The 21,868-nt window shown below is 40.2% G+C and overlaps 1 protein-coding gene across 10 annotated transcripts in view; it reads right to left on the minus strand.

The window, feature by feature from the left end:
* KMT2C (lysine methyltransferase 2C) overlaps positions 1-21,868 on the minus strand; it is a 191,956-nt gene that overhangs the window by 120,657 nt on the left and 49,431 nt on the right. For all 10 annotated transcript variants that reach the window (XM_058831023.1, XM_058831029.1, XM_058831032.1 and 7 more), the window contains one exon: positions 10,936-11,074. In XM_058831023.1, coding sequence (XP_058687006.1) covers positions 10,936-11,074 — 139 coding nt within the window. The remainder of the gene's footprint in view (positions 1-10,935; positions 11,075-21,868) is intronic.

The raw sequence follows: 21,868 nt of genomic DNA on the forward strand, positions 1-21,868 counted from the left end.
ATTTCCTCTACTTGACTGATGACAGTCATCAGGACTCATCCTAAAACATAGACTTTCCCACTGAAACAACTTCATTTCAACACATGCAGTATTGGGCAACTAATTGCACAATATTAAATCACAACCAGAGGAGGAGAAACATCTGGTTTGCTTGCAAATAATCAGTCAGAGAATTAAGGTAAACCTGAGAGTCCTTCAAACTTATTTATTAACAGAATTAAGCCTTAGCATCAGGATTACCAACACCTGTAGTTGCACTTCCAGGAGTACAGAAGCAGAAGCCCCTCCTGAATCTTTCTGAGCTGGGAAATGGCACTGGCTAATCCTGTGTCAGCCAAAGCTCCTTGATAACAAGCAGACGTGGAGACTGGCTCATGCAAACACCTTTTGTTTATGCTGTGGCCCGTATCTCACAGATGTGCACTCGTGCCCACGTGAGCACTCTGCAGCTTCTGGAAATCTTCAGATGTGTCCACGGGAGGTTGTGTGACCCTCAAGAGTATCTCGCTCTCACTCTCCTGCCTGTTTTTCATACATGGGTAGAATGCACCACAAGCTGCAGTGATATGGAGCACTGTCATGCCCCCACATCTCCATGTGTACAGCTGGGGGAATAATCTTCATTCCTCATTCTCACAGGAATAACTTCCTTCCTTCCATATCTCCAGGGCTCCCACACAGCTGAATGCCAAGCCAGGCAGTGAGTGGCCTATGCTGAGCACATCTGTCAGGGAGATTCTTGAAGTTATCCAACGCTTTCAGTACTCAATGGTGAGGGTGGCAGGCTAAAGGAAATCCTGCAGCTGCCTGTTCTGCAGAGGGGTGTTAAAGGTGCCCTTCTTTCAGGAGAGCCCGCACAGGGGAATCCAAGCATCACACAGAGATGAAGAGGAGGATGTCAACAGCAGGAGAAATTCAAACTCTTGGATTCAGATCAAGGGATCCTCACCTTGTAACTTTCCTGAAATTCCTCCCAGCCTACTGTGGGGCTGATATTACCAGAAGAGTTTTGCTGTGCATTCACCTTTCCCAATTAATCATACTAAAACCAGGTTTAAGCAGGAAAAAACAATGGACTATATTTGAGAAAATGCAAGGCATGGCAATTCCAGTAAGATCCACTAGCTATAGCCACTGCCTCAACATTAAACACTTAAATTGCAGATGATCACTACTGCCATTTGCCATGACAACAATTGCACTAAAGTTAAAAAGAAACCCAACTCAGAAAGCACGAAGATCTCTTTCATTCAGGGTTTGGGTTGAAAAGGAAAGTGAAGAGGGTATCATGCGACTTTTGCTACAAATTTGTCTCAGTGGAATTATGCAATAATTTTCCTCAATGCCTGGAAATGCCTTCAGGATGTCTTTTTCACACACTACTTGTTACAGAGATTTACAATGTTTTTAACATCTATTTTTCACAATTAAAATTAAGCTCAATGCAGTGAAATGGACTATTTGGGAGCAAAACAGAACTTCAGAACATCATTTGTACTAATTACTGAAGCAGACTCATAAAAATTGGCCTTGAGAATTCTTCTTCCACCTAACCCTGTTAGTAGTTTTAACATATGCTAAAAGGCTAAGTTAAATGCTACAGGGGACCTGTACCATTTATTTAGCCCTGCCAAGCTGCACTAATGCACAAAATACCTTTGCTCTTGTTATATGTTGTGTTATTTAAAGTGATTTTCTCCTTAGTGAAGATGCACTGTTGTATCATTTATGTAAATTCAAATCAGTACCTGCAAGCTGCATTTTTAGTGAAGGAAAAAAACCCCAACATTTCTGACTTGAAACAATACTGGGGATCTCCATCGGTGTGAGTTCAAATAGATGTGAGATATTCACAGAGGTAAAGTTATTCTAAAACTCTGATTCAGAAGAAGCCAGCATCATCTAAATATTCTGTAATTATCTGGACCTCAATAATAACAAAGCTTGAAAAGAAAATACTGAAGAAACATCATTAGGTGAGGCATAACAGCTACACATTGATAAAGGACTAACAACCCAATAAATCACCCTTCTGAATGAAGGATACTAAGGACAGACAAGGATGGAAAGGACAAATGGAGACACCACAAACAGAAAGAAGAAAAAAAATCTATGCTAAAAGCTGTATTTAAGCATTTGACACAATCTCCTTCCAATAGGTAACTGAATCACAGAACAACCTGAAATTGTGAAGTGGCTTGACACTATTATACTATTACAGAGATTTGAGTTTCAAATAATTATTTAACTTATGCAGCACAATTCCTTTCAAAAAAGGAGGCGAGACAGAGCTCAATATGAACTTCAGGCAAAGAATTTTAGAAGTTTATACAAAGCAATTAAACTGCATTAGACAATAACTACTTTCCAATTTCGTCAAACCAGCACAGTTGGAGTTCTACAGCCATATAATCAACTTAATGACACTCTTCTCATTTGAATGAAAGAAAACATTACCCTCCAAACACAACCAAAACAACACATCTTATTGACATTTTGAAATTTAGAAAATACGCTCTTATTCACCACGAATTGTGTCAGCTTTAATTTAAACAAGTATTTAAAGCTCAGTTAGGGTTTAACATACCCTAGCTGCAAGAGGAGTTACCAGAATGCCAATGCTGAAAAAAGTGAATTTAGAGGTCTAATTCAAAGGCCCTCTAGATAATTCCTTAAGGTCCATGTGAACTGATTTGTACTCTCAAGTAACAATCCCCTACAGAATGCAATTTATTGTACCTGTAAAGTGGCAATTCATGCAATTCTGAGAGTTTTCTTCACCTCTGAGGGATAAAAGTCAAAGAATAAGAAGTCCTGTAGCTTCAACCTTCAGTATGCATCTGTGCCCAGAAAGTACTGTCTGTGTAAGCCAAATTTTCTCTTTTTGTAATTAAAAAATAATACACAGAATGGTTTGGGGTGGAGGGACTTCAAACACCATCCAGTTCCAATCCTCCTGCCAAGGCAGGGACACCTTCCACTACAACAGGCTGCTCAAAGCCCCATCCAGCCTGGCCTTGAAACTTTCAGGGATGGGGCAGCCACAGTCACACCCAATCCACATGGAGGTGCCAGCCTCTCTTGAAGGCAATTTCATACAAACACTAAGTAGGGTCTTACCATCTGAAAATTACTGAGACTTACCATTTAGCAAGCTGGTTTTAAACAGCAGTTTTTCAAGAAAGCTTCATCTAAGCAGGATAAGCAGAGGCACAGGGATACCAAAGAGGAGGCAGACATGGTACTATCCACACCCCCCAGTATTCAAGGCCTACCTGTGTCAACTGTGATTCCTCTACACTCATTCTCAGTTTCTCTTTCATGAACTTGCCCAGTCTGCTCTTGACCACACCTAAAGTTTCAAGGTTTGGCAAGGATGTCTCCGTAGACAACTCTCAGCTGTACAAAGAATCACCTCCTTTTATTTTGCATCTAACCCTTGAAAGTTTCACTTGATGACACTCAATTTCTTGCATTAAAAGAAACTAAACAGTCAGGACACAGCCAGCTACCCCACTCCATCTATAATTCTGAAGCTTATCTACCTTCTCCAACATCTTTTACAGACTGAAGGGTCCTGAATTGTTTAAATGGAATTTACTTCAGATCTTTGATCAACCCTTCTGTTGTTCTGTGAAACGTTTTAAGTTTTACTACATTAATTTCTGAAGTTACAGATAGACTTTCTGTAACCCTATGGAAATTGGTCCAAACTAGCTTCTCTAAACGCCTCACCAAGCAGGCCCCATGTGCTTCAAAAGAGCTTTAGCACGTTGAAGCTACGAGCACAAAGATTCTCTCTTCACTAAGCACACTCTCTCAGCCCCTATGTGAAAGCAGACTCCATATGCTCCTTCCATTCCCTGTGAATGAACATCCTTCTGGCAAAGGTCAGAGACACTCACAGGGGATCATCTCTGCAACTACAGCTCTGGGATGCTGTGAGTCCAGATTTTACCATTTAAATTGCTTGTACTTTCCATCAGCTTTGGTATGGAAGCAAGGAAGGAATGCAGGGCACAACACTGAGTTTGCAGCATGAAGGAAATGGAAAGTGCTGGAGAAATGGGACTATTGACTATGGGAAATAGCACAGATCACACAGACAGCCAAAGGAAGCAAGAAGAAAACAGACACAGCTGACAAGGCAATGAACAAGAAAATGGGATAAAAGGGTGAGAAGAAATACCATGTAATGAACACCTGTCTAGAAGGCACTGGAAATGGATGGAAGAAAACTGCACATCAGGCAAAGAGACAAAGAAGAGTAAACCTCAACTAAGTGAACCATGAAACAATGATTAAAACCGATGAGCAGTGTAGAATTAGCGAAGAGAATGAGAATATGAGCATTCAACAACATAAAAAACCCTGTCATGGGGTGGCTTTTACCTTTAAGGTGGTTTTGGGAGCTAAGGAAGTTGAAGCTGCTGGTGGCTGATGGGAGTCTTTTCTCCTGACCAATTATCAGTCATTTCTAAGAACTGACAGCAGTTTTGACCATTAAAAAGTGAAGTCAACTTGTGAACACCCCCTTAAGATGTACAGTCAAAGCTCTCTTGTTTTCTTTGTGTTTCCAGCTTCTGGAAAGGTAACAAGGCTCTGTCTTGGCCTCCTCCCCACTCTCCAGGCCGGACAAGGCTGCAGAAGAGGGCGGGGGGAGAAGCAGAGCCGGCCAGCCGGGCTTAGTTTTCAGTTTCTGCTGCTGGACTGAAAACCTGACACCATAAACTCTTGCAGCTTTTCTAAGGCTTTAATTCTTTTACTACCTAGATAAAACGTACAGATTACTCCTTTTTCCCAGAGAGACAGAGAGAGAGACAATCAACATGAAGAAGACATCATAAAACACACCACCAGCAACAGGGAAGAAAAGAGTTAAGTTTTAGATGGGGAGAGAATAAGGATATTTTTCTGTTAAAGCTATGGAGATGGACAACAGTAATTTGAAAAGACTCCTTTAATTCATGACAGAGTATATTGGGAGGAATGGAGTGTTCAAAGTGTGGATTTTGAGCAGAAGAGAAAGTAATTGTGATACAGTGAGGTGCTGGAACAGAGTGAAGCGAAGATTTGAGGCCTTGAGAGCAATAAGAAAACTCTTTCCAGGGAAGCTCACAGAGACAGATGAAGAGAACTTTTGCCTTTGAATAACTCATCCTTAAAATGACATCCCTAGACTCATGGCCCATACACACCTCAGAGTGATGTGAAATGGGAGGAGTGAGCTCTGATGACAGGATTTCCTGGCAGCTGGCATCAGAAAAATAGAAAACTATAACAGAAATAGTTTTCTCGTGAGAAAACTCCATAGATTAGCAAAAAAAGACTTCTGTTTCTCTACAAAGGCTGATGAAAAGACTCTAGCAGGAACTGGGACTGTTTTAACCACCAAAGTTTTAAAATTTTCCTGTCTCTATGTTGTCACGTGTACAAAGGAATGGTCAGGTAGTGGGGGATAAAGGAGTATTCTGGAAGTTTATTCTGGTGTTTTTATTCTTGTAGTTTTGTTAATAAACTTTCTTTATTCCTTTTCAGTTTTAAGCCTGTTTTGCTCTTGTTCTAATCCATATATCACAGCAAGAAATAAGTAATTTTTTTAGTTACTGCTTTAAAACCATGACAAACCCCAAGAGGCTGGCAAAGAAAGCTGAAAGGGAAAAAAAATCAAATGGAAGAGGTGATATATGGAAGAAATGAGAGAAAACACTGTATTCACCTAACACTGGAAGAGAAGATCCCAGACTGTTACCACTGTCTGTGGATACCCTGTATCTGTGCAATCCCTGACAAAGCAGACATCCCATGCTGTGAAGGGTACTGCCCTCAGCCCTTCAGCATGGCCTGACAGACTGCCAGCCATGGGGTGCTTCTGTCTGTCTGACTCCCATCTCCCAGAGGACAGCAATGTTGTCCAGCTGTCAGACCTGACCTGCCAGGGCTCAGATTGCTGCTCACCAGTACAGGACTTGTAAGCAGCAGTGCAGACCCAGGTGGAGACAAGCAGCCTTAGGATGGAGATGAGACACAAAAAGTGTCTAAGAACATCTGTGAGAGGCTGAGAGTGGGACTCCAGAAGCCTGGAGTACCTGCTCATGGCTGGGCAGGAGGTATTTCATGGTTTCTGTAGTTGGACCTTCCTACAGAACAGATTAAATCATGGACCAAAGGTCTGTGCAACTTAAAGGCCCAGCCATGAATGTCACTGATTATGGTGTCAAATCCCACGAGGCACAAGTTCTACGTGAGAGCATTAAACACATTATGGCCACAATGGCAATTGTTCAGCCTAAGCAAAAGGCAGAATTTTGGCTGCCTGTGAAACCCTTCTTTGGCCCCATTTGTGTGACACGCCTTCTGTGCTCTGAGAAAGACACAGACCATCTGGAGAAAACTCAAACCAGCAAGGATCTGAGCTCAAGAAAACATCATCTACAAAGAAAGTAGGAACAAATTTGGGATTTCTGTTACGAGGTAAAGCATGCTGGGAAATAAATGAGAGGCTTTTGCAGAAAGCTGTCCTCCATTATCCTTGGCAGATGGTATGAGTAGTAATGGAATAAACCCAGAATGAGGAGAGTGTGGGTTAGATATGAGGAAAGTGGTTCCAACAGTAAAAACAAAAAGAGACTGGAAGGGACTGTTTAGGGAAGATATGGAGTTTTTATTACTGCAAGATTTAGGAGCAGTTTATGTAAGTTTGTGTCAGGAATGACAGCTGTAGATAACTGCCTTGGAAAAGGAGGTGAACTAGATGAGTTCCAAAGGTCCCTTCCCGCCCTATAAATCCAAGGCGAAGTTGCTTTAACAATGATTCGTCACAGAATTCTTGAGACCATTTCCCTAACAATGCATGAACAAACAGGATGGAAAAGCAGTAAATATTTAACTTTTTTTCTCATTTTTCAGTGTGTGGTCTTTGTCTTTAGTTGTGCCCTGCTAGCCAAATCAGTAATTTCACTCTGGGTTTGACTGGTCATTAATATAATGCTGAAGTAGTACTTTACTTTGGAAGACAAAGGAATGGTATGTCTTCCTTCCAGATGTAAATCACTGATTTCAGAGGAAGATACCATAATTGCTTATATAGATCTAGAGCTGGAAATGTAAAGGCAAAACTCTGCAATGACTTCAAATGCGCTGTGTCGTGCATAAGGTCCATTCTCTGCAGAAACAATTCTTGGAGAAAAACATTCACACAGAACTGCAAACTGTATCACAGTACATGTTCATGAACAGAAATAATCCATTCCAAAATTAATCTTAATACTGTTTGCTCCTCAAAACATGTGCTTGACTTTACTACTTCAACACATTTTTGAACATATTTTAATATTAAATCTTTTATCTAAATTCCTCCTGCCTAGAGACCTAGCTTTTCCTTCCATCACTACAGTACTACTCTGTCCAGACTGTCTACTCTCTGCCACTCCACAATTCCTTTTTCTACTGAGTTTTGCTCTGAGTGTTACAAATTTTGTAATATGCTTTAAGATCATTAAAAAAAAAAAAAGAAAAAGAAAAAAAGAAGGAACAAAGAGAAGTTCACTGCTACTTTTTCACTACTTTCTTTGTTCACACAATCTACAGATGTTCACCAACCATTTCTTCTTTATGGAATAAAGCACCCAAGCCCTCCATCTCCACACTCCAGATTTCATCTTAGCAGCAGCAGCAACAAAGTAACAGGGAATGGCGCAATTGGTCTGGAATGAAAATTACGTGCTTTGTCCAATTACAAGTGAAGCAAGAAAGCAGGAAGGTGTTTTGCCAGTTCTTTGGTTTGGTTTTTTTTTTGTAGTTTTAGCAACAATCTCACAAGAGCAGATATTTAAGCAGGCCAAAGTACCAAAATCAAAAAGAGCTGTGTGAAAACCTCAGATTTAAGAATGTTCCGTCTTCATGATTATGGCAAAAGGACTGAAAACATGCAATTAATGTGATTCACAGTCTCCGAGAGCAGACAGAAAGTAAAATGAATCAAAAGGTGTTTTGTTCTATGAAATTGTGTTTCTAGGCCATTCTCATTAGCTTTTAATGCCAGGGGTTGCCAATGTGGGAAACAGAGGAGGAAGGTGGAAGTGGGCTCTGCTCTGAGTCGCAGCCGGCTCCTGGCTCCCTGCCTTCCCCAAGGGCTGCACTTCCCCTGCTCTCTGCAGGCAGCACAAACCAAGGCAGCAGATTCCTTTCGAAGAAGCTGGATTCCACTCAGCCTTAAGTCCCGGGCTGACAGAAGCTTCTCACAAGGCTTAGAAAAAGAAAAAAGGGAACAACCAAAGGAAAAGGCTCCAAAATCCATGACGCTCATGATATATAGGAGCTGGCAGTGTTACTCCTGCCACTGCCAGGCTTGGGAGTTTATCTTTGCTTGATGTTATTGCCCCTCCCCACATGTCAATAATTCACTCGCTCCTTTCAAGCACACGCCTCACCCCTTTTCAGCCTCCCTACCCCAGTATGGCTCAGACTCTCTTTATTTTAAAGGGATTTTAACACATTGCTTTCTGAGCACTAATCCTGAGTCTGCTGTTTAATTCCCTGCCCCAATCCCACTCGCTGTCTCTTGGTTTTCCATATCCCACCTCATTTTCCGAGTTCTCTTGGTTTTCCGTATCCCACCTCAGGAAGGTTCCAAAATTTACCAGCTCTCTCGCCTTTCTCTTGAATGTTTTTATTTAGCCGCAGTCTCGGGAAGGATCCAGAGAAAAATACCACACAAGCCAAGCTCTGGCTAATGTCTCAGCTACTGAGATCTCCTTTCTCGTTTTGACATGTCCTACTATGTTAAAATCACTGGTTTTCAGTAGCAAAATATTTCGTTTTTCATGGAAAATACTGTATTTTATCCCCTGTGTCCTGTGCTTCTCTAATTCCTTTATCTTCACTAACAAAGACAGAAACACAGAATTGTTTTATACTGAACTCTGAAAAGAGCAATGCAAAAGTAGCTCCACCTACACCTATACCTACTTCTTGTGGAGGCTTGGATTCTTTTCTGTCTTCTAGGCAGTATCTGCTCTGTCTGTTATGATATACTCTCATAATTCTCCTATGTCTCACATACCTAAAGCTATTTTTAAATATACAAACACTTCCATTTTATTAGAATGTGTAAGTTATTATAAAACAGAAAAGCTTACCAAGAAAGAGATGAAGCTGATGAGTATGAATTATTTGGAAATCAGCTTTAAAACTACTTCTCCAAGTTACAGTTTTAAGGCACTGTGGAGTCACACTTTTTATCCTGAATCTTGATACATTTCCTCCTATCATTACACAACCATTAGCAATGTCTGTTATTTCACACACTGTATTTTCTCCTAAGAAAACACAGTCAATTCAGCCCTCCAAACCCTGCACGACACAATGTTGGTGGCAGCACTACACAGATAATGACACAAACAATTGATCAAAAGTCACAGATCAGAAGAGGCTTTTTTCAAGACTCACTTCCAGAGAAACCCTGACATCTGGGGTTTTTCCACTGGTATGAGGACATCAATGACTTCTGCAACTAACCCACATTCTGCCTCTAAGTTTGAAATCAAAATTACCTGGGGTCAGAGAAACCCTCTGATTCCCAATTAACAGTTTTATATCTCCTCAATACATTTCTTTCCAAAATGTCAGAGACAGTCTGATCACTATTATTTTAATTAAAAATTAATAGTACTCAGCTTTTTAATGCTTTGATCAGCCAAAGCAATGAGCACATAATAGCCATTCCATCCTGACTGATCAAAGTCAACACTTTCAGTTGGAAGGAAGAATAAGTTGAGGGCAAATAAGGGCTGGCTCAGAACCAGGCCAAAGTTTTTTCAAGAGGCTGTTGTCCAGTTTTTAAGAAACAAGTCCATGGCTATGGAAAGTGGTGTAATCAAATATTCATGATAACAGCAAAAAAGTAACCTTGAGAAGAATAGAGAGCGGATGAAACAGCACTAAAATTTTTGCAAATGATCCAAAACAGGGTCAAATAATGAAGCAGAACAGCTGCTCAGTTCAAGTTGCTCTACGTATTTAGTGCAGTTTAATGTCAGCCTTTGAAAATTCCATCAAGAACAGAAATTTTTAGGTATTTCACGCAGGTATATGCACAAGAACTATTTAACTGAATTTTCTGTGAGAAGCAAAGTAGTTCTTGGAATCTAAGAAGTTTGTGAGCATGTAAAACATGAAAATTAGATATGCATCAAGTAGACTAAGTAATTTTTTTTGTGCATGGAAAATATGCTTTGTGTTGGATTAAGAGGAAGAAAAATGATGACAACAGTTCTCTCCAAGTCTGTCAAAATATAATTATACCTGTAACTGTCTGGTAGCTGGTAACAGCACCTTCTGCAGCAAGAGAGACCTGGTACTGGGTTAGAAACTATTATCAGAGCTTCTAGAATTGTGTGACACCATTTCAACAGTGACCACAGACAGTGTGTTCTGGTTTTGCTCATGTAACATAATACTTTCTCTGCTTTTAGGCTCATTTGTGTTAATAAAAAGGTAAAAAAATACCAATGGTATTTTCTCTGTAAGAACACAGTAGATATGGTAAGAGATTTGGTTTACTTTGCTCCTGAAAATACACTCATACAAGCTGAAACATCAAAAATTACTTTATATAAATTTGCTAATATACCATTTCCTACACAGCGGGAAAGCTTCAATAATCACATTTTATCTCCTATACTTATGCCTCCTTTAATTTACCCAGCAAATATGCTGTAACTGAAGGGCTTCCCAGAGCAGTGTGAGGACAGCACTCACAGAACGTGCTTTCCACCTTGATCTCCCCATGTGCCAATTAAGGCACGAGTCCCAGCACTTCAAAGCAGCGGCAGTGAGTCCCAGCCCTGTGCCCCGAGCACTCTGCAGCCCAGAGCCCCAGCCCCAGCCCTGCCCCTGACTCAGCAGCCGCCTCCTCCTCGCTCTCTCACTCACCTGGTTTTGGCTTCCACACCCACGGAGGCGGTGGAGCTCGTGGACTCCTCGGACACGGAGTGCTGAAGGATTGGTGTTAGCTGCTTGGTGCTCTCCACTTCCGTCTGGGCATCCTCTTCTGCAGACTGCTCCTTGACTTCTGGGTAAAAGAATGCAAAAAAAAATAAAAAAAATAAAAAAATTAGTATTTTATCTGCACCTGGAAGCTTTCCCTTGCACAGAAAATATCCATTTTATTTATAGATGGGTTAACCCATGTAAATATCTTCTGCCACACAACAAAATTAAAAGAATAGGAAATTACCACATCTAGCTAAAACATTAAACTAGATGCTTACAAAATTATTTTCATAACACAAAATGCCACTGTGAACTAAAGCTGTTCAATAGCAACAAGGAATGGGGTGAGGGGAGAGCTGTTCAGTGACAAACTTCGTACAAGGCTGGAGTTTTAGACATTTCCATTCTCCCCACATCTCTCATGTACCTGCTGTGTCAGCCCTGAACAAACATCACAGTGAGCACACTAATTTGGTGTATATTCAACCTTTTTTCCTCCTCTATTACCTTTTACTTTGTTAAATTCCCTGCACAAATTCATTCCTGGTTACACTATGCTGGCACAGGGTTGAGGAGGTGAAGGAATGAAGGACATGGTTTATGCCAGCTTAAACTTCTTTCTGAACTGAAGGAACATAACCAATTTTTTAGCATGCCTTTACATCACCTTAGTTGTTAGATGTATATATAAATATATACATCTACAGCTGAAAATGTTAGATTTAACTAGAAAGTTTGGTTTTGCTCTTAAACATGAAACATGAAGTTGCCACTGTCTGTGCAACTTTAAATCCTCTTCCCAATCACTTCCCCTTTGCTTGGAGTGAGTCAGGGATTTACCAGAAGGACATGGCAAAGTGCACCAGAACGCACAGGAACAAGGTTCAAGGCTGTACAGCAACAGAATTTGGTATTTCTGCACTCCTCTGTACTTTTGATTTTCAAACCTAAGCAACATAAAAATCACAAGACTCTGACAGATGTGCTCTGGCATATCCAGCTTAAGATACACATGCCTCATTCTGCCTGTGTCCATGGCTTCTAGATCTGTCTCACACCATTTCCAGAGGAAGGTCCCCTTCAAAATTCCCAGTGAACATGGGTTTGAGCTCAGAGGCCAGTACATACAGCTCTTGCAAAGAAGTCCAGTGAGAGTAAAGCAGCAGATTATTTAGAAAACTTCAGCAGAAAACACATTAACATATTTTAAAAAAATAATGTACAACATGTCAAAATGTAATTAAATATTGCAAAGGATAAATGACAAGTGGAGAAATGAAAGGGTAGAAGAATCTGCTACATGGGTGGGCACGCATAAAAACCTGCTACAAGCTTTAATCTTATAAATAAAACCAGGAAAAGAGAAAATTTCTCAGAACATAAAACTGTGCAGCTTGGTCTGAAATACTGAAATCCTATGCCTGCTACAGCACATGGAAAATGGGAAATCTGTCTTGTTTCATGCACAGAGATCGAAGTAAGATTTTTCTTTAACCAAAAGTGAACTCATTTAGGAAGACAATGTATAACATTTAAAACTCTCAGTGAACACCTCTAAATGGTATTGAAGAGAAACAACATTAAGGCAAAAAAAAATCCTGCTCATGACCGAGTGCTCCAAGTATTTATCTGTGCTGGTGTAAACTAAAACTGCTTCACCTATTTCAGTTATCAGTAACATACATCTGAAATGTTTTTTGGACACCTGAAACATCCAAAAGTGACCACCTGTCCAAAATCCAAATGGCTGGTATTAAACTCCTTCACCACTGCTCTGAAAAAAGAGTGCTGAATGATGATTTGACACTAAATAAATATCCTCTTGGGAATACATCTCTTGGAATAGTAAATGCCTCTGTAAGGAAAACAAAACAAAATAAAAGCAAACCCCACACCCTCAGTTTTTGGCACATCTGAACAAACATCCCTGGATGTTTCCTGGATGAAGATTCCCGAAAGAGGCAGTGTCCAGCAGAGCCATTCATAGCGGTCTGCGGTGCGTTTCCAAGTATGTTGGATCCAAAAGACAATCTTGTGCCAGTAACCCCCAAATTTCTAAACGCAACCTCAGTGAAGAGAGCAAAACATAAACACCTAGAAGACAGGCAGACGCCAAAGCACTCAGAACAAAACCCACAACACAGCCTGGGACAGCCACGCCTGAAGTGCTCCAGGAAGACCACCGGAAACCCCGGCCTTGCTCTGATCCATCTTGGCGACTTTCTTTAACCTAGTTAAACTGTGCAAAAGGAACTCTGTCTTTTTTGTGCGCCTGCTGAAACTTTCAATCGAGTGAAGGGAAAAAAGCCATTTATTCTCTGCCAGCTTTCATCTCATTACCATTACTGGGCACCCAGCACACTGGGAAGGCAAAGTTCAGGGGCACTCGCACTCACTCCCAGGAACTCTGGACTGTGCGAGAAGACACAGATTGTTTCACTACACATGACAACTATATGAGCTTACATCCTTATGGTGCATTTCCCCTGCTGTTTGCTTCTCCAGAGAAGGAGGGACCCAAATTATACTAAATGAGACAAACAACATCTCGGTTGCTGTCTCCGCAATAAAGCAAACTGTGCCTCAATATGCCGTTGGAAGCCTGAAAATACAGGCTCACTAAATAGCATCAAAGTAGTGTGTGTTACTTATGAAAAAAACTTTGTGGAAAGTTTTCCTGCAGAAAATTGAGGAAGAACAGGAGCACTGCATTTCGTGAGTCAAATTCCTAGGAGATGGATCCCAGCACTGGCCTCGCAAGGGGACATCTCAAACACACCTTATAGATGTTCTTGGAAGCACCTGGCACAGTATGTTTAATGAACATCATCAGATTTGGTTATGGCATCCTACTTTGAAGCTACTGGGAATGAAGGATTGATCCATGGATGATTAACAAATGGGAAGCTCATCTGCAGATTCATATATAATGCTTTATTTTGCATCCTCTTTTCATAATTGTTTCTGGCACAATGAAGGTCTTGCCTATGTATAGTGAGTTAGTGGGGAAACTGAGATTTAAAAAACCTAATTGTACAATTCCCCAGAGTCTCTAAGTTATTTTTTAATGTCATTATCCTTTACTAAAACTTTAGGAAAATACTAGGAAACACTGGACTTATTTTTTTTTTTTTTTATTTTAATACAATTATATTCATAGTTCTTTCTCACCTGGCTGCTGAGGACAGAAAAGCTTTATTTTCTTATTACAAGAAATCACCCAAAAGTGCAAGGACTAAAGTTCCTGTCCATATGGGCCATCAAAACGCTTGAGAATTCCACACATTTTACAACTTGGGTAACTCACAAAATCACATCTGGTTGAGGCTGGAAGGCGTGAATGGACAAGCACCTTGTCCAAACCCCTGTTCAAGCAGGGCCACCAGAGCCAGATGTCCAGATGATTTTTGAGCACCTCCAAGGATGGAAATAGGAAATACAAAGAAAAAAAATTCAATTGCCTAACACTGAAAGGGGACTGATATGCAGGGAAGTCACTGAGACTGATAAGATTTACAACATGTGTATTCAATTTCTCTTTTAATTAACACTTCCATCACATTTGCTTCAGTAATATGTATACAGTGGTGAAAAGATAATCCTTAGCTTTTACACTATTCAAGCTGTAATTTGGATTTTTTCAAATAAGAGAAAGACACTTAACAAAGGTTCAAAGATTTCTTCTCGTATTATTTTTATTCCCCTTTATAAAGCAGAATGCAGAGAACACTCAAAATAATAAACAGCACACAGCACCCCCAGTTGATTATGGAGACTACCCACCTTACTAACAGTAGCTGATCTCCTTATTTACATGTTTTATGTAGAGATTTACAACATTCTGAGTAATAATCGTGTTGATAATTTCCTGTTTTCCTGCTCTATCTTCAGACCCCTTGGAAACCTCTCCCCATGTGAGACACATGTGGCACATGCAGACTCACAAGGGAAGCCCTGTTGTTTTAAGCCTCCCCTGTGGCAGGGCTTGTGGAAAGCAGGAGACTGGGGATGGTTGGGAATTTATTTCACGATCACAGCTTTCTTCGGGGATGTGATGAAGCAACATCAAGTTAAGATCTAAAATGTTCCATTGTTACAAACAATCCTTTTCTGTTTTCTAGAGATCACAAAGCCCTATTCCACAAGCTACCTGGGTAAACATAAAGCAAAATAAAGGGATTACGTGTGGGCTCTGCTGTGGCAATCAGGCAAAGGACAGACATCAGCATATCCCAAAGGTTTTCTTTTAAATACTCAGAAACTACCTGTCTAGTCAAAACCTAAAAATACTGCAAGAGTTCTACCAGAAAAAAGACAAAACTTTAAAATATTATAATATTCATTAAGAAGTGATACTTAAAACAAACAAACAAACCCCAAATAACTGTCATAAACATAAAATTTATATTCTACTACTAAATTGATATTTAGATGCAGCAGGTTGACTGTTTAACCACCTTACTGTCAGACCTACAGATAAGGCAGGCAATGAAGCACATGTCATGAGCTTCCAAAACTTTCATTAAGAACAGAAAGTATTGCAGGCTGGAAAATACTAAGACCACCAAACACAGTAGGGACATCCCAGGAGTCTCAGCTGTTGCCTACCAAGATGTTCTGTGAGAGGGAGTAATGAGCTTCTGAAGGCAGACATAGCTATTTTTGCACAAGGAGGGGATAGTGCTGTGTCAGGAAACAGCCAATGGGACCAGGTGCTTTACACAGCCCCATAGGGGTCTGCAGAACTACAAACAACACCAAAATCCTCCAGTAGTTTTGACAGATAAAAACCAGGTCACTGTAGCAACAATATGAAAAGAAACCTTAACAAGAGAATGCAAACTATGAATTTAAAACACCTACCTGTCCTGGTTTTGGCCAGCATGGTTAATTTTCTTTTTAGTACTGGGTACAGTGCTGTGTTCTGGATTTAGGATGACATTTAATTTCGGTAACACACTGATGTTCTAGTTGTTGCTAAACAGTGCTTACTCTAAAGCAAGGACTCTTCAGTGGCCCATGCTCTGCCAGCAAACAGGTGCAAAAAGGAGCCAGGAGAGAGCATGGCCAGGACAGCTGACCCCAACTGGCCAGAGAGATCCTCCACACCATGGAACATCGTGCCCAGCAGATCACAGAATGGTTTGAGGGACCTTAAAGATCATCCAGTTCCAACCTCCTGCCATGGGCAGGGACACCTTTCACTAGACCAGGTTGCTCAGAGCCCCATCCAACCCATCCCTGAACATTTAGGAAGATGGGGCAGACACAGCTTCTCTGGGCAACCTGTGCCAGGGGCTCACCACTGTTCTAATCTCAATCCAGAGTTTTTACCTTTTTCCAATTCTCCTCCCCATCCCAGTAGGGCAGGGAATGAGGGGGCACCCGTGCAGTACTCAGCAGACAGCTGGGATAAATCATGATGCTGTCCAGTACTATAATTACCAAGTTTCACTCAAGTGTCCCAGTTTAGGAACAAAACAAGTTTCCACTACTCAGAGCTCATAATTCTGTTACTGCTCTGGACACAATTTAATAGCAACATCACCTCTCCTGCCAGTGTCTGAGCAAGTCACATGCAGAGATCTCTGAGGTGCAGCAATCTTTTTACAATAATCTGAAAGAGGGTAGTTTCAGATTACTATTAGAAAAGAATTCTTCCTGTGAGGGTGGTGAGACCCTGGCATGGGCTTCCCAGAGAAGCTGTGGATGCCCCATCCCTGGAAGTGCTCAAGGCTAGGTTGGATGTGACTTGGACAGCTGTGGTCTAGGGGTCCCTGTCCATGGCAGGATGGTTGAAACTTGATGATCTTTAAGGTCCTTTCCAATCCAAACTATTCTATAGTTCTCTGATTTACTTACTATGTTAGATGGAGACAAGAAAACCTGGAGTTACTCTTCCTCTGTACATTCCACTGTACATTTTGATACTTTTCATTCAAATGAGCTCTGAACTGTTCTTAACTGTTAAATACATTTCATACAGAAAATAACTGCAAATTTTGTATTAGTTATAAAACAGAAACAAGACTGTCAATGTAGGATCATTTAAACTGTAATTTTAGTCACCTGAAAAACATGAAACCATATTATGGATAGCCATAACAGGGAACCTCCATGACTGAGGAAGTTCCTAAGCTAGGAGGGTTATTCAACAGCACTCATCTGATTATTTTCCCACTAATTTGTTTAGGTCTTTTTGAAACCCAGGTCAAGTTGTTCATGCTCAAAGCATCCAGGAACAATGAATTCTGCAATTGTGGTAGATGCTGAGTGCAAATGCACCTGCCCTTGTACTCTCTGAATACAACCTGATGTCCCCTAATTTTTGTGTTGCACAACAAAATGAATCACTGTGCCCTGTCCATTTTCTCCAAAGCACTCATCATTTTTTGGACCCTATTACATTCCTCCTCAGTGAAATCACTTCAGATTGAAGCTTTTACCTTAACTGATCCCCACACAGAAGCTATTACTTACTTCTTGTCATACTTGTTGGCCTTTCCTGTACTTTCCCAATTACAGCTCATCCTTTTGGAGAAGGGAAAGCAGAACTGCACGTGGCATTTAACATGCCAAGGATTTATAAAGCAACAGTAAAAAGAGAAAAAAAACCCTTGCTGACGCTTTATTCCACTTATCCCTTTGCCAGTAATTCCTAGAATTTTTCTCTCTTTGACTTATGAAAGCTTCTGCAATTCTCAGAAGAACTGAAGCACTACTTGCCCAGGTAGCAAAAGCTATTTCACAGTGATTTTTGAAAAGCAGGATGGTAATTTTGCCCTGCATGTTCTTTTACATTAACTACTATTGAATTAAGAGTCATTTAATTTTCTACGGTCACTCTTCAATGCCTTGTAAATGAGTACCTCTTTTATTATCCCAAATAAGATCATTTTACCTACTACGCTCTTCCCCTTTGAACCTGACCCAGAAAAGGGCTAGCAGGGTAAGTGTTCGTGGGACTCCAACACCAGCCTGGATTATACTGTGATTTTAATTCATCAGCAGTGGTTTTCTCTTCTATTTCTTTTACCAAACTGAAGAGTCAGACTCAACACAACATTACTGTAATAAAAATTAAAAGAGGTCTCCAGAATTAGCAAGTGGTTCCTGCTCATGGCAGAAGGGATGGAACAAGATGATCTTTGAGGTCCCTTCCAACCCAGCCTATTCTGTGATTCTATAAACTAAAATATACACAGAGCAGCCCTTTTTTCAGTGAAGAGATGAGCATACGGCACACAAGCACATGCAAGTATTTCAGTGTATTTGGTAATGGCCATGCAGATCTTCCATCACATCACTAAAGATGCAGGGTTAAACATCAAGGTAATAGAGAAGTGGAAAATTCTAGGTCTTAGGAAACTTTTGAAACCTTTTGTAATATATTTAACAAAGCATAGTTTGATACCAAAACTGCAATAGTGCTATTGAGTAAATAAGCAAAATCAAAAAGAAGTTGCATTTCTGAAATAGCCTCCAGAATGAAACACTCAGTGAGGTTAAAACTAATTTGGAAGTAACAGATTCCACCAGCTCTCAAAACACCTGAGACAGAGATATTTCTTGGTCAGAAGGCAAAAATATCAGATTTTTCTAAATGGCCCGTTTTAAGTGTGCATGATGATAAATGGTATTATTGAGTAAGTCTGTAATGGTTTAAATGCAAATATCAAGTAACCTCCTCTTTTGTTTGCTTTCCTCATTACAAACGAATTACCAGAACATAAAGCAAAAATAGTAAGATGCTTACAGTAATTACAACAACATGCTTCAGTTCTGCTAATTTTTCCAGTGGCTGAGCAGGCAGGAGTCAGCAGCATAGAAAAGAAGAAATTACTCCCTTCTAATGAGTACACAGAATATTAGTTGCCTTAAAAATATTTAAGTGCATTTCTAAGCACGTATTTACCACAGATATATATGGCCAAGTTTAATCTAAAAACAAGCTCGCAGTGCTGTTTATTCTTCCTTTCATTAATTTTAGAAGGGATGGTTGGTAATGATGAGGCCAAAGTATCTGTCTGGATTTTAAAACTGGATGTTGGTATTAATACATGGCAAAGAGCTTTTGCCATGAGTGCTTGCTCTCAGGTGTTTTATTTTGCTTTAATGAGAGGCTCTACTCCGTATGCTTCATATAATTGCAAAGGATGCCTATATTTCCTTTAATAAGCAGGATATTGCAGAATTATTTTTCTCTAGAAAAGTGCTTTTCAGGCTGCTTCAAAGCTGATGAGATTCTGAATTAGTCCAAAATTCCCTGGCAACTTCTGCATGAATAACTTTGCTCCACTGAGAAGTGTTTGTTTCTGGTTCTTCAGTGCTTTGCCCAGAGATCAATGAGGCTGGTCAGAGGAAGCTTTATCTTCAGGAAGTTAATGTGAAATCCAACAAGAAATCAACTGGCCAGGCAACGTCACTTGGTCTAATAAAAATATTACTAACAATAACAATAATGTAGATAAGGAACTACTGCTTGATAAAATCATCCAGGCTCTTTTATCCATTATCAACTCTGAAGCCTCTGAACACCATGGGGAGTTGAGGGTCTGGTAGAAAGCACTGCTCTAAGAGCTGGTTGACATGGTATGGATAGTTAACAGAATAATTATCTGATGGATTTACTAATAATTTCCCAAGAGACTTAGCAGTTCAAATAAACTTATTTCATTGCATTTCTCTCAGATCTGAATCTCAACATTTTTATGGGACATAGGAAGAATTACAGACTCTAGAATGAGTTGGCATATTTCACAAATGTTCTCAAAAAAAGAAAAAAAAAAGAGAAAAAAAAAGAAAAAAGAGAGGGGAATAATCAGATAATTAACACACAGAATTTTCAACTTAAATGCAGAGCCAAGAAAATATCAAGTACAGAAACTTGCTGAAACTAACAGAAGATGGGGAAAAGAAGCAGAAGCCAAGTCTTCATTAGCAGCAAAAGGGCTACCAAACCTACAGAAAGCATATCAGGAGCTACTTGGTGTATTATTTCCTTCTTTGGATTAGCAGTTTTATATTTGCATGTATCCCTGTGCACAAAACCACATGCTTTCCAGAATTTTCTGGTTTGTGTTTTTTTGGCCATTAGAAACTCACCCATCAGAAAAAACCTGTTCTTATGGAGAGGAGAAGCACAAGAGGATCCCAGAGGGGAACACAGCATTCTGCAGCAAACAGTAACTTCACTGATAACCAGAAAGGTGGAAGGTGTTGACAGCTGGAAGGTTTTGACAGGAACAGAGGCACTAGGCACAAACAAAACCCTTTTTTACTGTGAAGGTGTCTGAACACTGACACAAGTTGTCCAGGGCAGGTTGTGGAGCCTCAATCCTTGGAGATAGAAGCTGTCTGGACATGGCACTGGACAGTCAGCTCTAGGTGACCCTGCTGGAGCAGGGGTGTGGAGCACATGATCCCCAGAGATCCCAACCATCCTTAACCATACTATGATGCTGTGATGCCAAAATGATGGAAAGAATGGGGAACCACAACATCAGCTGGATGGAGGAACACCAGTGCAACGTCACTGGGGGAACCACAGTGAAGAAAAATGAAGTATCAGACAGCTGGAAAGACCAATACAAAGCTGAAGAGCAGAACAGACATAAGTGAGGAGCCAAAGGATCAGCAGAAGAGACAGGACTGGTGGGTAAATGAAAAGAGTCTGTCCTGAGATTTACAAGAAGCTGAAAATCTATTGATTCAGTAGAAGCAGTAGTCGACACCCTTTTTTCAGGAAAAAGTTTACTTAGCTCCAAACAGATCTTTTTTCCCAAATTCCAGAATTTCCTTTCTCCAATTCCAAATCCCTCCTCCTCTCTTTCCGTCCTTAAGAATTCATCTACACCAAAGGGAACTTAGTACTTGGCAGAAAAGGGACAGGGCTCAGGAATTGCTGCAGTTGGCAGGAGAAGCAGCCATACTGAACTGATCAGAGCAGCACACGGCTTATCCTGCTCTGCTTCCAACTCTGCCTCGTTTCACATGTGAGATTAAAGAATTGTGGGAAGGGCAGTAACTTGTTTCCCGAACTGCAATTAAAATGACTGTGCCCCAGCATTGCAAAAGAGCCCCTTTGGGAAGAATTTTTGCCTTTTTTTTATTTAAACAAACATTTTTTGTCAACATGACAAATAGATATAATGTTTGTTACTTGCACACTCCTTGCTTTTTCTCCCCATAGAAGATGTGACAGCTACCAAATGTTTCTTTATTTTAGGTGGGATTATATGGGGCATATCCTTTTTACCTCCCTGTGAGGGGAGTTCTTATTCCTACTCCATCACTCTGTTCTCTAAAAGCAGAGCTCATTGTACTGAATACAACATTAATAACATGGACTTCTCTCATTTTATGAAATTTAATAAATAAACCAGAAAACCTCAAAAACCCAAACTCACACAGTAAAATAATTCCTGATTATTCTCAATATATGAATCAAACAATGGAAAAGAAGCTAGGTACACAATACTCAAAAATATGTCACAAATCACATGTCAAGATCTTTAGACATTTCAAGTTTTGTAATGTTACTATATTGTGCTTTGGTTTGACAACTACTACAGAAAATTGTTGGCAAGACCACTCTTTGTAAGCAAAGAAAACAAAACCTTCCTTTAATTGAAGTAGAAATTAAAAAACTAGTATACAAATACCCTTCAATTTAATTAACACAGTTTTAAACAGAACAGAAGCTGAGATTATTCCTTCTCACACACTTTTGTACCAACTCAGGTAAGTGCTTAGAATAAGTTTTAGAAGCAGCAGCCTTTTCAGATAATATGATTAAATCTCTAGCATGTCACATGGTGCCCAACTTTTAAAATAAAGTAATTGTGATTCTGTCTCTATCAAACTGCTCAAC

Source organism: Poecile atricapillus, chromosome 2 (assembly GCF_030490865.1).
Source record: "Poecile atricapillus isolate bPoeAtr1 chromosome 2, bPoeAtr1.hap1, whole genome shotgun sequence".
NCBI lineage: Eukaryota > Metazoa > Chordata > Aves > Passeriformes > Paridae > Poecile > Poecile atricapillus.